Source organism: Mauremys reevesii, linkage group 2 (assembly GCF_016161935.1).
Source record: "Mauremys reevesii isolate NIE-2019 linkage group 2, ASM1616193v1, whole genome shotgun sequence".
Lineage (NCBI taxonomy): Eukaryota > Metazoa > Chordata > Testudines > Geoemydidae > Mauremys > Mauremys reevesii.
The window spans coordinates 111,075,514-111,092,009 of record NC_052624.1 but is presented as its reverse complement, the minus strand read 5'-3'; the positions used below and the strand labels follow the sequence as shown (position 1 = coordinate 111,092,009).

Here is a 16,496-nt window from a genome sequence, read left to right as displayed (position 1 = left end):
TTTCCATCCTGATTTTACAGAGATGATTTTTACCTTTCTTTCTTTAATTAAAAGCTTTATTTTTAAGAACCTGATTGATTTTTTCCTTGTGTTAAGATCCAAGGGGATTGGATCTGGACTCACCAGGAATTGGTGGGGGAAGGGAGGGGGGATGGTTAAATTCTCCTTGTGTTAACATCCAAGGGGTTAGATTGTTGTTCACCAGGAACTTGGTGAAAAAGCCTCTCAAGGCTGCCCAGGGAGGGGAAGGTTTTGGGGGGACAGAAAGTGATCCAGACACTGAAATTTCTGGATGGTGGCAGTGTTACCAGATCTAAGCTAGTAATTAATCTTAGAAGTCTCCATGCAGGTCCCCACATCTGTACCCTAAAGTTCAGAGTGGGGGAGGAACCTTGATGGGAAAAGAAAGAGAGCCTCACATGGGGCATCCTGCTAGCAAGATCCACTCTTTTATACTCTTTTATTTCCCCACACAGAGAGGGGACCAGCTCAAGTGCTTCTGCTCACATCATCTGTAGCAGTACGTCATGGGAAGAGAGGTGGCGTCTGAGGAAGGAAAGTCTGAAGTTATTAGTGTCTCTCTCGTCCACGCCACTAATAGGCCTTTATTTTCTTTCATATGACTCTAGTGGAAATTGGAAGTGTTTTCCCTTATGAATTTCCATTTGAAGCCAAGGTCTTTCTCTGATCCTGCCTCCAGGACAGAGAATTATCTGTAGAGGCAATTCTCTACTTTGATGCATATGGTCAGATATTAATTTATGACTTGGAAACATTAATTTACAAGTGCGAGTCACACATGTCGTAAAATACTTCCGGTCTCTTGAACTGGATCTAAAGCACCGATTCCATCTGTTTGGGGAGTTGCTGCTTATTTATGTCCTTATAGTAAGTATATTTAGGATGTTGCATAAAAGCTTTTAGTCAAGACACTACTTATTTAGGAAGTAATTTTCCTTAACTAGGAAGCAAAAATATGAGCAAGTTTAATTATTGCTTTATTGAAATTTATTTTAATAACGTAGGAATACTTTGACTATAAAAATATTATCAATATTTTGCTCCTTTTTCCTGTTCCTGTTGACTGTTTCTGATATTTTTATGCCTGCTTTCTCTTTCAGTTTTCTTTTTAGTGGCTTTGAACACTTGCAACTGATCAAAATACATCTACCCCACACTTTACCAAATTATGGGTGTTCAGCCTTTAACCACCATACTCTATTATTACTTTTAGTTCCTGATACTTAGAGTGCACACAGTATTTTAGGTGCCAGGGATTTCAGAAACTATTAGGACCAAACACTGTGGTGATGACTTACTGATGGTTAATATATAGCAGCACTGTTCAGCACTTTTGCAGAACCGCTGGAACAGGAGATTGGAAGAAGAGATTGAGTGAGTAAATCCTTCAGTATTGGCTGTACTTTGATTAAGAATACTGAACTTCTCATGTCTTTTTGAAGGACCTCTTGATGAGTGAGACTAGCACTTGAAATTGCCATGATCACCCAGATTTGTTCCCTAAGATTGTGCAGCATTGTGTCAAAATAGCAAGTTCTGCTTTTCAAATCTCCCCTTCTTTAATTGGTGAAATTTTATGAATACTCAAAAATTTTGCCCACACAAGTACATAGCCAAGAAATTACATGAGGCCTGAGCCTGAAGGACTTTGTAGTTCCAGACCCTGCCAAAAGAAATTCATGTATGAAGAAAAATATGGTGACAGGTTTTCCTTCCCTTCCCCACAGGCATGTTGTGAGGTGAAGCTAGTTAATGTTCAGCACTTTGAGATTGTTGGGTAAAAGAGACTATAAATGGATAAAACACAATCATTCAGCTGGAAGTTCCTGAATCACTGAGTTACCTGTGTTGTGTACAGGGGCGGCTCTAGGAATCCCGCTGCCCCAAGCAGGGCGGCGCGCTGCGGGGCGCGCTCTGGCGGTCGCCGGTCCTGCGGCTCCAGGGGACCTCTGGCAGACATGCCTGCGGAGGTTCTGCTGATCCGCGGCTCCGGTGGGAGCATCCGACGGCATGCCTGTGGGAGGTCCACCCGAGCCGCGGGACCAGCGAACCCTCCGCAGTCATGCCTGTGGGAGGTCCACCGAAGCCACGGTACCAGCGGACCCTCCACAGTCATGCCTGCGGGAGGTCCACTGGTCCCGCGCCTCCGGTGGACCTTCCGCAGGCATGACTGCGGAAGGTCCGCCAGAGCCGGCTGCCGCCCTGCCGGTAAAATGCCGCCCCAAGCGCGCGCGTGGCGCGCTGGGGTCTGGAGCCGGCCCTGGTTGTGTAGTGTCATTTTGGCTGGTTAAAGCAATGGGCCAGGTCCTCTGCTGATGTAAATTATTGTAGCTCAATTGAGGCTTTGGCCCAGTAATTCCAGTGATTTGTGATATTAGCTAAATAATCTTTCATACCTGGTAAATAGGTCTAAAGAAAGGCAATTTCAAAGGAGGTTTTTAGCAATAGCTGTCACTGTTTCAGTATCTCCATGGAGTGAATGAGGCTGGTGTTTCTGCAGTGCAGGGGCGGCTCTAGGATTTGCGCCGCCCCAAGCACGGCGACACGCCGTGGGGCACGCTCTGGCGGTCGCCAGTCCCGCAGCTCCGGTGGACCTGCCACAGACGTGCCTGTGGATGCTCCACCGGAGCCGCGGGACCAGCGGACCCTCCGCAGGCACGTCTGCGGAAGGTCCACCGGAGCCGCCTGCCGCCCTCCCGCGGGACGCCACCCCAAGCACGCGCTTGGCGCGCTGGGGTCTGGAGCCGGCCCTGCTGCAGTGATATTCTCATGATGCTTCCCAGCAGAGGCCTAGCCTAGCATGATGGGGCAGAACAGAAGTCAAAGAATCATCTTTGCCTTATGAAATCCATGGAAATTTGGGAGGCTTAAAGCTGAGATAAGGGAAGTTTTGTTATTTAAATAAAAATGGAGAACAATAGAATTTACCTTACAAAAAATTTAAACTTGCAGCTTTTCATAGGTTTTTAATGGCAAGGCCATTTCATCCACTCCATTGCATATACTTTTCCCTCTGGTGAGAGAATGATTGAACAAACAACACATAATAAATCTTAGTCATGTTGCTTAATGCACTGCTTGAAGTTGCTCAGGTACAGCAATATTGAATAGAATCGGATCTGCTTTTCTTTTGCATCATCCACTTGTCAGGATGGTGGCATCCACTTTGTCAATCACTTTTTTTTATTTACACTTTATCGGTACAGTTTTCTTTTGTGTAATTAGCCCTTCTATTGCTATGCTGGGTTACATTACCAATCTAGCTCTGAAAAGGCCCAGCACAATTTGTCTGGGGTTGCCTGCAACAAGGTAAAGCAGGACCGGCAAAAATTAAGTGATTTATTAAACTATAGGACCTAGCTGTTAAGTATAAGAAGGAGAAAGGGGAAATGCCTGCTCTGATTATGCACTGGAAGGGAGATGAGCTTTGATTGGGGCCTAGTTTATACCCTAGGGATGACTTTGATTTGGATCTGTCTTACTCTGAAAAAGTAAGGAAAACATTGCTGTTTTTTTTGTGTGTGTGTTTGTAAGCTACTCTCACTGCTGATAAGGGAAACCTCATTCTGTGATTATTGTTGCTACAAGCCGATGGTTAAGTTTATATTACATTAATCTCCAGGCCCATTCAGAACAAACTACTGGCCCAGTAAGGAAGTCATGAGGCCTTCAAGTGGACGAAATAGGACTGCAGATTGAGGCCCCAAAGAAAAGTTCTTGGAGAGAGAAATTGCATTTATCTCAGGTCCTGCTCGTGTCACAGATTCTCTTGCCAGGCGAGGTAGAGGAATAACTAGTGTAAAAAGTTGCTCTAGTGGTTAGCCATAATGAAGTACATTTTCCCCCTTTGTTGTAATAAAATGCACAATAAGAAGATGGGGAATAAAGTAAGCGTCTTGGGGGAAGAAAAATCAATGCTTAATAGTAAGCTAGATTTATTACCCCTGTCTATGTGAGATTGGAGCATTGAGAGAGGAAGAGGTCACTGCTTCCTGATTTTCTCAATACTAGCAGACTGGGTTTCAGGAGTTGGAAAAACCAGTCACCAAGAAGCAAGCTCTGGAAAAGCTCTAACATGATGATTTCAAGAGACTGTGCAGTGTAGGCTTACTCCATTAGACAGAGAAAGGAGAAAGCCACATGAGGCTGAGCCACTCATAACAGAGAGGCTTGGTTGTCACACTCCTCTTTGCAAGGGATGCTGGAAAAGAGGAACATTTTGGTGCCTTTATAATACAGACTCCTCTCCCACTTAATATTTGAGAGGACTGCCAAGGGAGGATGTGGTTTCTGCTGGACTGAGAAAGACCCTGGGAGGTAACACCTCTGGAGCTCTGCTTGTATAAGTGTTTTAGGTATGGATTTATTGCTCTGTTAAAGAAACTCTGAGGACTTAGGTGATATAAGTACTTTGTAAAAGCAGCAAAGAATCCTGTGGCACCTTATAGACTAACAGACGTTTTGTAGCATGAGCTTTCGAGGGTGAATACCCACTTCTTCGGATGCATCCGAAGAAGTGGGTATTCACCCACGAAAGCTCATGCTACAAAACGTCTGTTAGTCTATAAGGTGCCACAGGATTCTTTGCTGCTTTTACAGAACCAGACTAACACGGCTACCCCTCTGATACATAAGTACTTTGGAGAGCTAGTCTGTTTATAAGCTATTAAATATAGTGTACTAAATATCCTGGGTTTTACAAAAACCTCTCTATTTCTGTTCTCATCTATCCTACCACTTCTCTGGTGGGCCAGGGCCATTCTGAAATGTTATGCTTTGTATAGTCTTTTTAGTAATATGACCAAAGCCTGTGTTCATGAAAGGAAGTGGGAGGGGGGATCTCATTGCAAGTAGTCATTGAAATGACTTAAATTTGTAATTGATTTGTAGCACTGTATGGTATTCAATCAAACAAGTACCTAAACCAAATGGATTTCACTAATAATTAAAATGGATAAGTTAAGAATCAAGCCAAAGAACATGTGCAGCATCTCCTCTCCACACTGCTCCCAAGAAGAGAACAAGGAAATTCTTGAGGTTGTGATGTTTGAAAATTAATAGCTGCTTTTCTCAGAATGTTCTGCTTAGTTTACTCAGAGTAAAGACTCTGAACCTTCCTTACCATATAAAGACAGGAGTGTAAATTAGCTGTTCTAAAGAAGTGTGAGATGGGGCAGCAAAAAAGCCTTCTGCTCATTAAGATAAACACTGGGTATGTGTTCCATGTTTGGTCTCAGTAGAACATCCTGAATGGAGGATTAAACAATTGCTTTCCACGGTCTCAAACTGTTGAGGTGGTGGGGGAGAGAGATGAGAATAAAAGGATTTAAATTATTATGCACAGGATTAGTACTGAGAGAGTAGGGATCCCTATATTGCACACAGTATTATGCATGGAATTAGTGCTGTGAGTGTACAGGGCCTCCATATTGTACACACAGTAGGTGCATTTTAAAGATCTGAATATGCTGCAAGACTCTATCCAACTTTAGGCACAGACACTTGGTCCTGTGAGGAAAGTAGCATATTTTGGTCACAGAAAGTGAAATTTCTTTCCTTCTGTGAATTATATATTGTATCCTAAGATCATATGAGAAAGTGTGTCATAATCTATACATTGCTAGAAATTAATTTGGAGGAATAAAAATCCCAATAGTGAGACAGATTGTGACTCCCCGTATTCACACAGGTAGAGCCATTGATGGGATAATTGGTATGAATAAGGAGGTAACAATCTTTCCCATGACTGACATTTTTATTCTTAAAAAATAATTTCCACTCATATAGTTTATAATTAAAATAAATGGGACTGTTCTAGTGAGCGACTACTTATTAGTGTGTATAAGGGTTTCAAAATCTGGCCTATACCTTCTATGTTTCTCCGTTTAGATGAAACTCTACATAAGGTCTGTTCCCTGGTTCTACAGAAGAAGACCAAAAATCTACATGTTCTCTTCTGCTTCTACCCTCCTGCCTGGCCATGTTGTTCCTGTTCACAGTGAATAGGTGTGGAAGGCAGAATACCCTGTCAGAGGTCTAGGCCTGCAGGGTGCTGAGCTCAGTTAAAGGCCGATATCGGCATTTTGCAGGAACAGGCTCAAAGTCTGTATTGACTTGTGTATCCTACTTGCATAAGACATCAGTAATAACTCTGTTATTTGTTTGTCATCACACTCTAGGGACTGGGAATTCATTTTAGGTTAATCTATACGGAGCACTGAAAAGGAAGCAGAATAGAGTGAAATTCTCACTTTGTGTATGTGTACATCACCGAATAAAGTATAATGTTTATTGGATTTATTTCCTGGCAGCATCAAATAGATTTGATATAACCTAGAAAGCTACTCAGCAGCCATGCAAATTTAAAAGAAGTATTTGTTTTCCATCCGAGTATAATGGGAGACAGTAGAAAGGAAACACTTTTCTTTTTTGCACAACAGCAGAGGGGCAAGACAATTACAGATGAGAGGAGCTGAGGCAAAGCCCATCAAAGTCAGTGAAAAGACTTTCAGTGACTTCAGTAGGGTTTGGATCAGGCCATAAGAGAAGAAATATAGTCTGTTTAAAAAAGGCAGGATATGAACTCGTACCTGCAATATGCCCTCCACAAACAACTGCTGCTCTGGCTGAGCAGTACCATTATGAGCTAGCCAATATGGGTGATGGCAGCAGCAACACAGCAGCCATGGGGTAAAGGAACACCTAGGACCCAGTGACATTTTCAGCACCACCTCCCCATCAGTTTCTGTAATCACTATGAAAAGCTCAGGGGTAAAGCAGCAGTGTCAGTGCCTGTGCTGACACTGTCATGATGCCTCAGGGCACAAACAAAGAAATGGTACAGCCAGCCAGGATTGCATGGTACCCAACACCAATACCACGAGGTAAATGGCATATTGCTGGAAGGGGGTCAGTGCGGGAAAGTAATGAGCAACTTTCAGCAATCTCTGCTGTTCAAAAACCATTGCAAATAGTTGTTATGCTATTCACTGTGCCAACAGATAGTGTGAAAAATGCTGTGTCACTAGAAACAGAAAATATGAAATGCTGAAGCCTGAAATGACATTAAGTTAAAACACACACACACACACGATAAAGCAATAAGAAAAGTATTAGTGGAAATATATACATTTACACCAGACAAGGAAGTCTACATTATGAATATGTGCCTTAGGCAGAGGTAGACAATAGTGAAGGCAAATTACACAACCATGCATAACCTTTACAATAGATATGTGCCTGCACACCTGGTTTTGGTCAACAGTAGTAATCAAACTCCATCAGTAAGTGTTACCTGGTCTGCCCTAGATAGGTGTCCTTCACTGAAATAATAATATATAACATGTATGCTGCTTGCCATTTAAAAATCATTTAGATTAATAACTGCAGAGTCTCTTAATGAAACAGCTAAAATTCACTAAAATTATAGACTGAGTGAGCCTTAGATCCCCCTTGCAATGAGCTGAAGATCACAGGCCATTCCCCATTTATATCCCCTTCAAAAGTTTTAAAATCTGCTACAGCTCCTGACACCAAATAGGCACTTAATAATAAAAAAAAATCGAGATGTTCAGTGTCAAGGAACCTGACATAAGAACAGTCACAGAAATTTATATGCAGGGGACAAAATGCAGAAATAAAATACACTAACAAATACCAAGTAATCAGTCGTAACAGCTGGTAACCGATCCTTATTTATCTCAAATAGTATGACCCCCTCCCCTTGATTTTATTCCCTTCCACTACCATGTATGACCATGTGCATTGATTCAGGCACACAGCCCCCAGTGGGATGCTGAAGATCTGTTGCTATTCTTCTTCCCCTTCCTTCCACTCCCTGGGTCACAGCAGGCAGAAAGGAGGTTGGGGAATCACAAAAAATTATGTTGGGGGCAGCACAGATCATTCTGTTTAAAAAAAATTATGAATGAGTCATATATTTGTGAATTTTTTGTCAGCATTAACTATGACCAATTGGCAATTGTTTTGAATAATTTTCTTTGACAATCCATCATCCCTAATCGTGACTCATTTTGCAATGTGAAAATACAATCACTTGGCTACATTACTTGCCATCTACCTCCTCGGCAGGGGGGCGGAGTAGGGAAGGGGACAACTGCAGGCTGTTGCATTTGTGTGAGGATAAATAATTAAGAGACTCATCAGTCTCTCACCAATGCACAAAGAAATGTGATTAAGAAACTTTAAATCAAGAATGGCTAAAGGCTAAAACAGAATTGAAGGCAGGATACGTGCTCTGAAAAATAGACTGAAAGATTTCTTCATCAAGTTACAAAGAAAGTATCTTAATATTCCATCAGAAAGTTCCTGCCAATTTGGAAAAGCTCTGCATCAGGCGATTAAAGACATCTCAGAAACTGACAGTGTAGTCAGACCTAATAAGGCAGCTAGCACTGGCAGTATCACAGAAATAACCTTTCTCAACAACACTACCACCTTCTAGCAGAAAATGTGCAGGACATTTTAGGCTAGGCCATCCTTTTCATCTCAAAGTCTGTGACACTATGAAAGTCCTTTGGGAACTAAGTGTTAGAGAGAAGTTTGCCAAGTTTATCATGACAAACATCAGCAAATCATGCTAAATAGCTTCTCACAAGACTCCTCGAAGGGCTTCTGGTGTTCATCCTGTATCTTGTTTCTCCTCACTGTGCAGAACATAGAGGTTCTTCACCATATGTCCACCATTGCTATGACTACACTCACTTCATTTTCCCAACTAACATAGCTAAAAAGGACAGCATGCCACTTTGAATCTGGAAATAAATACTACAAAAATAATAGCAGCAAAAATAATTGCTGCTTTTACAGATCCAGACTAACACGGCTACCCCTCTGATACAAAAATAATGTAATTTTTCTGTTTCAGCCAGTAAAAGCGTATTATTGTTATTTTGATTAGACTCAGACATGTTGACAGCTCTTTTTTGTGTTAAAAATACACATGACAACAAACAGATGACACGACTGCTGCTCAGAGGAGATTAGAGCGTAATGTTGCAACTTCCAAATATCATGGTACTCAGCTGCAGGTCTGGGAGGTCCTCACTTTTGAATTGTTAGGTGTAGCAAAGAAAAAGGAAAAGAAAGCATACTGCTGTTTACTATCCAGGCCAAATTCTGTGCTGACTTACACCCTGTGTAACCCCACTGAAGCAAATGAGTTTTCATGAGTGTGAGCTAATTCAGAATATGGGCCATCCTCTCTCTTTCCTCTTCCGCAGAGTGTAGACTGAGAAGGGTATCCCTTCTGTATAAAATTAAATAACTGTCATGGGAGATGGGATCACAAATGAAAACCTTTGTTTTGTAGCCTCATATAGGACTATGCACTGCAACTAATCTTCCATTCTATGTTAGTACTGGTATACAGTTTCCTGATCTGTAGCACTACTTTTCCCGTGCGTGGGCTCTCCTGAGCAAAAACTGTCATTCGAACAAAAGTAGGCCAGAATGATTTTGTGATGTGTACAGACTAGGACCAACACAATTATTCATTGTGTGGACCCATTCAAATTTAAACTCAAATTTTCCCAGCTGAAAAGTTACGTGGATTAACTCAGAGGTAGGTGGATCTTGTGACATTATAGCACCACTAGAGCTCATTGTAAGAAAAGAAAATTTTGAGAAGTATGATGATTTAAAGGAGCTAATTATGGCTTTCCAGGCTTTGCACTGGTTGGCTTCCAGCTGTGCTATCTTTTTAAACAAAAAGTTTCAAGAGAATAAGGTATTTGACATATATGTTGTTTTCCTCTTAGGTGGCATGGAGAACATAAAAAATCACACCTTTGCTTTATCTCGCTACACCTACACAGTGCTGTCTACCTTAAAATATGCTAATGGAGCACCTATTGTGCGTATCTACACTGATTCAGACTTCAGCAGTCCTGATATCCAGGGTCCAATAATTAATTTTAATGTACTGGATGAAAATGGAGATGTAATCGGCTATTCCCAGGTACATGAACAATTTCATTTCGCTCATCTTAATGTTCAGTTTATACATTAAACACCTTTGTGATTATCTTTTCCTCCCCACCAAATATGCTGTACATAAAAATAGTCCCTATGTGTATGCTTTTTCTTCATACCTCTAGATGACACATTTAGTGTTTATTTTTAAAGTAATTGAAAGATAGGAAAATAAAAATGTCTGCTGGATGTAATGTGTATAATAGCTGATGCCAGCATCTATTGCAGTTTTTAATCTATTGCAGAGTTGTTTATCTATGACTACATCTATGAGCTAGGAGTGTGATTCCCCAGCATGTGTGCACATACTCATGCTGGCTCACACCAACCAGCACAAGTATAAATGACAGTGTAGCTGCAGTAGAATGGGTGGTTGCAAAGGAGGCATGGCTGAGCTGTGCTGTGTACAAACATGCCTGAAACTGGTGGGTATGTATGCAGCACGGCTCAGCTGCTACCCGTCCTACCACGGCAATACTGCTATTTACATGCTCTATGAGAGCAAACATGAATAGGTGTACATGAGCTGGGGAATCACACCACTACCTCTTGGTGTAGAAGTAGACTTAGTATTAGCAGTCCAAAAGATGGGGGTGATTCAGTATAGGAGGCACCTTCCTTCTTTCCTTCAATCAATGCTCCAGCATGGTGGTAGGGAGTACTTTGCTATGGCATGTGCTGCCATTTTAGGTAAGACTGAAAAATGAGGTCCTGATCATTTTTTGTCCCTAAGGGATTTCGCAGAAGTGCAAGCAGTTGGCCAGAATACCAGGACTAGTCCCCATTTCCCAATATGGATAATTACTGGAGATGGTTGGCAAAATTCTGCAGAACAACTGTTTTTTGTCAGAATTTGCCTGTTTGTCAAAATTGAAACATTCCATGGACACTTCAGTTTTTACAAAAATACAACAGAACCCTGCCTGATTTCCTGCCAGCTTGTCTGCCTGGCTTCTTGGCTGACTGCTTGCCAGACTGCCCTGGAATCAGGGACCTCAAGGCTTTCCAGGTTCCTGGCTCCAGGGTGGACTGCCTGGGAGTTGGGGACGTCAGGGCTTCGAAATTGTAATGAAACCAAAATTCAGAATAACAAAAACCTCCACAAAACAGAATTAGCTTTACTTAGTTCTAGCAATATTTTTTTTTGTAATATTCTTGAGGAGACTTAGGTTTCATTGAAATGCTTTTATTTAATGATTACATGAACAGTATAACGGTTTTAAATCCGATTCATCAGAAAGCCCCTAAACTTTGGGCTTGTCTGCACAGTGAGGTACTGCGGGATGTGATTTCTAAAGTGCACTTTGGAGAAAGTAAATAAGGAAGTGTTATTTACTCCTTCTCCTAACACAAGAACTAGGGGCTGCCAAATGAAATTAATAGCCAACAGGTTTAAAACAAACAAAAGGAAGTATTTTGTCACACAACGCACAGTCAACCTATGGAACTCCTTTCCAGAGGATGTTGTGAAGGCCAAGACTATAACAGGGTTTGAAAAAGAACTAGATAAATTCATGGAGGATTGGTCCATCGATGGCTATTAGCTAGGATGGGCAGGGATGGTGTCCCTAGTCTTTGTTCGCCAGAAGCTGAGAATAGGCGGCAGGAGTTGGATCACTTGATGATTACCTGTTCTGTTCATTCTCTCTGGGGCACCTGGCATTGGCCACTGTCGGAAGACAGGATACGGGGCTAGATGGACCTTTGGTCTGACCCAGTATGGCCGTTCTTATGTTTTTATATGTTGTGCATTAATTGGTCTTTGTAGTCACTGCTGGTGCACACTAAAGGTTCCCTAGGGCGCTTTAGCAGCTCTACATTAAAGCTCAGTAGGGAAACTTTCAAGTGCACTAGCAGGTCTACAAGGATCAATTAAAGTGCAACATTTTAGAAGTCATGACCCCATAACAAAAATCACTACAATGTGTAGACAAGTCCTTAGTCTGTCTCAAGGTTTCTCTCACTCTACTTCCTGTTACATACCCATAGGATCTACCTAATGGCCCTATACCACAGTTTTGACTAACAAAGATTGCCTTATTGTATAGTACCTGTGACAGGGTCAGGCCAGATGGCTACAGGAGAGTATTAGAAGGCAGATATATTAGTCCCAGATTAAGCAGATCCCTTTTCCCTGGGTAAGGTAACAGAGGCAGTTCCAGAACAAGTAGGAACGTGCTGGAACCAATTAAGGCAGGCAGGCTAATTAGGACACCTGGAGCCAATTAAGAAGAAACTGCTAGAATCAATTAGGACAGGCTGGGTAATCAGGACACCTGAGCTTAAAAAGGACCTCGCTTCAGTTTGTGACGTGCATACGAGGAGCTGGAAGCAAGAGGCACTAGGAGTTGAGTGAGCAGGCATATTGTTGGAGGGCTGAGGAGTACAAGCATTATCAGACACCACGAGAAGGCCCTGTGGTGAGGATAAAGAAGGTGTTGGGAGGAGGCCATGGGGAAGTAGCCCAGGGAGTTGGAGCTGTCACACAGCTGTTCCAGGAGGCACTATAGACAGCTACAGTCCACAGGGCCCTGGGCTGGAACCCGGAGTAGAGGGCGGGCCCGGGTTCCCCCCAAACCTCCCAACTCCTGATCAGACACAGGAGTTGACCTGGACTGTGGGTTTCACCAGAGGGGAAGGTCTCTAGGCTGTTCCCTGACCCACATGGTGAATCTCTGAAATGAGCAAATCCGCCAATACGTGCAGGACCCACCAAGGTAGAGGAGGAACTTTGTCACATACCCTTATAATTGCAACAATTCAGATAACACCTTTCCCCATTCAATGGCTGTCCAGGAGACTTTGCCCCATTCAGACAGATGAGACTTGGCCATGGTGATCTATGACTTCTTGACCTTTGAACTTCTCAACATAATGCACTGTATTTGGGAGTGTAATCAGAGACACTGAAGAAAATTGTTGGCCCAGAAAGCAGCAGTCCTTCTGCTGAGCAACTTAGGCCAATGATAGCACATAAAACTAGTTATGCTTAATACTAACTTTTTAATTCTCTTCACTGAGTGGCCGTCAAACAAGTCAAGTTCAAGAGTCTTGTCTTGATTTTCAATGCTCTGGGCCCAGGCTGCCTCAGAAACCCCTTTCCCTCTGCAAGCAAGAACTTTCAAGACAGCTGCATTTCTATAGGAAGATGAAATTCTGAACAACAAAAGAGAAATCAGTGCAAGCTAGAGAAATACTTTCTCTGAAATGATTCCTCTGGCATTCCCTACTAAAGCAGTTGAGAACGGCCACAAATTTTACCACCATCTGAAGAGATTACTTCTCCAATCTCTGTGCCATAACTTTTCTATAATTAAATGATGAGAAGAATACTTCCTGTTCTTTGAAGTGAAGAGAGAAGTGAAACAGTAGAACATCAACTTGCATTTTTATGTATTTAAGTGCTCACGTAACACACTGATGAAGTTATCGAGCTGGAGACATTATTCTTTACTTACTCACCTAAAAACTGTTTTTCAGTGTTCCTATGCTTTGTTAAACAGTTGCCACATTTCGTTCCAGAGGTCACTGCATTTCAGGGATGAATGAATTCTACATATGGTCTGTAAAGTGCTTTGCAGACTTTGAGGATGAAAGGTCATATATAAAATCATCATTATGTACTATAGTTGGGAACATTCAACATTCCCTTTGAGTTGCCACCAGTTCTTAGCAAAAATTAAACACAACTGCTGCTTGAGCCAAACAATGTTTTTAAACTTAAAAAATGCTCTGAACACTCAAAGAACAAATTTTTAGTCATGTAATTTCATGTTGCTGCTTGCTGTTAGAGCTACTCATAAAAAGATGAATAAGTGAACTGAATGCTCTGGATTTTGAAATACAATAGATTGGTGGTTTTCAAGATTTTTTCATTTGCGGGCCCCTAAAAAATTTAGAATGGAGATGTGGATCCCTTTGGAAATCTTAGACATAGCCTGCAGACCCCCAAGTGTCTGCAGACCACAGGCTGAAAACCACTGTACTAGACTCTGATCGTTGCTGACATCAGTATGTTGAATGAAAGGATAATAAAGATTCTTCTTTGAGTAGATGTTCTTCTGGCAATTGGCTCTCCTGTATGCCTTCCCCCAATCCCGATCATCCCTCAAGTCATTCTCAAACTCTAGGCAAATTAGGCCAAGGTCATTCTCATTGCCCCGGTGTGGCCAATACATTGCTGATTCTCCAACCTCTCCATCTCAACTTATTCACTCAGAAACAAAGCCGCACCTTGCATCCAGCACTCAGCGTGGCTGAATGAGAAGGAAGAGCTGTGTTCGGCCGCTGACCTACAAGTCATCCTTAACAGTAGAAAACCCTCCACCAGGATGACCTAGTCAGTGAAATGGAAGTTATTTTTGGTGTGGTCATTAGCCCATGGAATCCAACCAACATTGGCCTTTTGGAGTACCTGCTGCACTTTCAGTCATTGGGGCTTGCATTGAGTTCATTGAAAGTGCATCTGACAGCGATACCGGCATTTCATCTCACTATTCAGGGAAGATCTGTCTTCTCCAATGCCATGGTAACAAGATTCTTTAAAGGGTCCTTTGTCTACATCCTCTGGTCCAAGAACTGGTTCCTCTGTGGGACCTTAACTCAGTCCTAGTGGCCTTAATGGGATTTCCATTTGAACTCTGGCCTCTTGTCCATTTCCACTTTTAGGTCAGAAAACTGTGTTTCTGTTAATGATAACATGTTCAAGCAGACTGTGTGAGTTGCAGGCTCTGGTGGCAGAACCTCCTTATACACAATTCTCCAAAGACAAAATGACTTTATGACCACATCCAAAATTTGTGTCCAGAGTGGTTTCTCAATTTCATTTGAACAACTGGTATTTTTACCTCTGTTCTTTCCTAAGTTCATTGATATCTGGAGGGTGATGTTAGATGTCTAGCCTTTTATCTGGACAGGATTAAACCATTTTGTGCTTCACCTCATTTGTTTGTGTCATACGCTGATCACATGGAAGGTCAAGTGGTCTCGTCACAGACGATCTCCAAATGGATAACATCCTACATCAAGACTGCATATGAAATAGCTTTGGCTATGCCCCTCAGTGGGTGCTAGTTCATTCTACAAGGGCACAAGCAATGTCCATGGCATTCCTCAATGATGTTTACATATTGAGGATGTTACATGGTCATTGATACATATGTTCATGACGCCTTAACCACTTCTTCCAAGGTGGATGCAGGCTTTGGTAGATTGACCCCACCTTCTGGGGGGTACCACTTATGAGTCACCTACATGGAATACACAGCTGCATCTACTCAAAGAAGAAGAGATGATTACTTACTGTAACTTTAGTTCTTTGAGATATGATGCAGACGTGTATTCCACAGCCCACTCTCTGTCCTCTCTGCATCGGAGTTTCGTTTCTAGGCATTTGGTGTGATGGAACTGAGGGAGGGTCAGGGCAACTCCACCTCATGTAGCCAGGGGGAAGGTCTAAGGCAATGAGGCACAAGCACCACCCCTCTATGGGTACTGCTAGGCAATTTTCTCCGGCTCCGATGTGCTGGGCACCCACATCTTGAAGAACCACAGTTACAGTAAGTAACCATTTCTTTTAAAAATAGATGCTAGCAACATTGTATCTGCACTAGATGTTAGGCTAATTATTTAGTTAAAATAATGTATAGTTTCGTATGTTTTAGAATTCACATCCAAGTAACACAGTGCAGTGTATATAAAGAATATATATGAACCACATTTGGCTTTTATATGTAGTCACATTCTTCAAAGATCTAGTATACTAGGTGGAAGATTAGAAAAGTTTGATTTGACATAAGGAGTATATACAGTGCTGAGAAAGCTACATCCAACTATCAGTGTAATCTCATCTGCTTTATATCTACAGCATTATTTTTATATATGTCTGCCTACAGGCAGGTCTAGTCAAATCAGAGCAAAATCCAATAGTTTGGTTTCTGCGTATGGAAATGAAATATGTTTACTTTAGCGTAGTCATGTTTGTGGCCTGCTAATTTGAAAGCTGCTAAGTTTGTCTTTGATTTTAGGATTCACTGCTTGGTATACAACATATATCAGCCTTGGTGTAAACTTCATCCACTTGTTTAGGGAAAACACCAGATTCAGAGGCCAGTTAGCTAAGGCACTGGTCTTGGGATCACTTAATTAAGGGAAAATTGGACAACATTTCTATCTGAGGAGAATAATACTTCCGAGAAGTATCTATCTACTAGTAGACACTTTACTAATTAATTACTCAGATTGTGTTCTAGTTAATTTATTCAAATAGACAAATTCCTAAATGTCTTATTTTATTACTGCTGATGCCCCTTCTGTAAATAATGTATTCATAACCAATCATCCAGATCATTTCTTCTGCCTATCTGGTATTTCTTCTGTGCCCATTGCCGTGGTATCTGAGCTGAATGAATGACTCATTCTACAGAGAATTTTATGATGAGGCTTGCAAGAATTTTATTTGTAGCATTTGCGTTTGGTCAGAA

The 16,496-nt window shown here is 41.8% G+C and overlaps 1 protein-coding gene across 1 annotated transcript in view; it reads left to right on the top strand.

Moving 5' to 3' along the window:
• MOCOS (molybdenum cofactor sulfurase) overlaps positions 1–16,496 on the top strand; it is a 373,116-nt gene that overhangs the window by 272,044 nt on the left and 84,576 nt on the right. Inside the window, exon 6 of the mRNA XM_039527389.1 lies at positions 9,801–10,000. Within this exon, the coding sequence (XP_039383323.1) occupies positions 9,801–10,000 (200 nt within the window). The remainder of the gene's footprint in view (positions 1–9,800; positions 10,001–16,496) is intronic.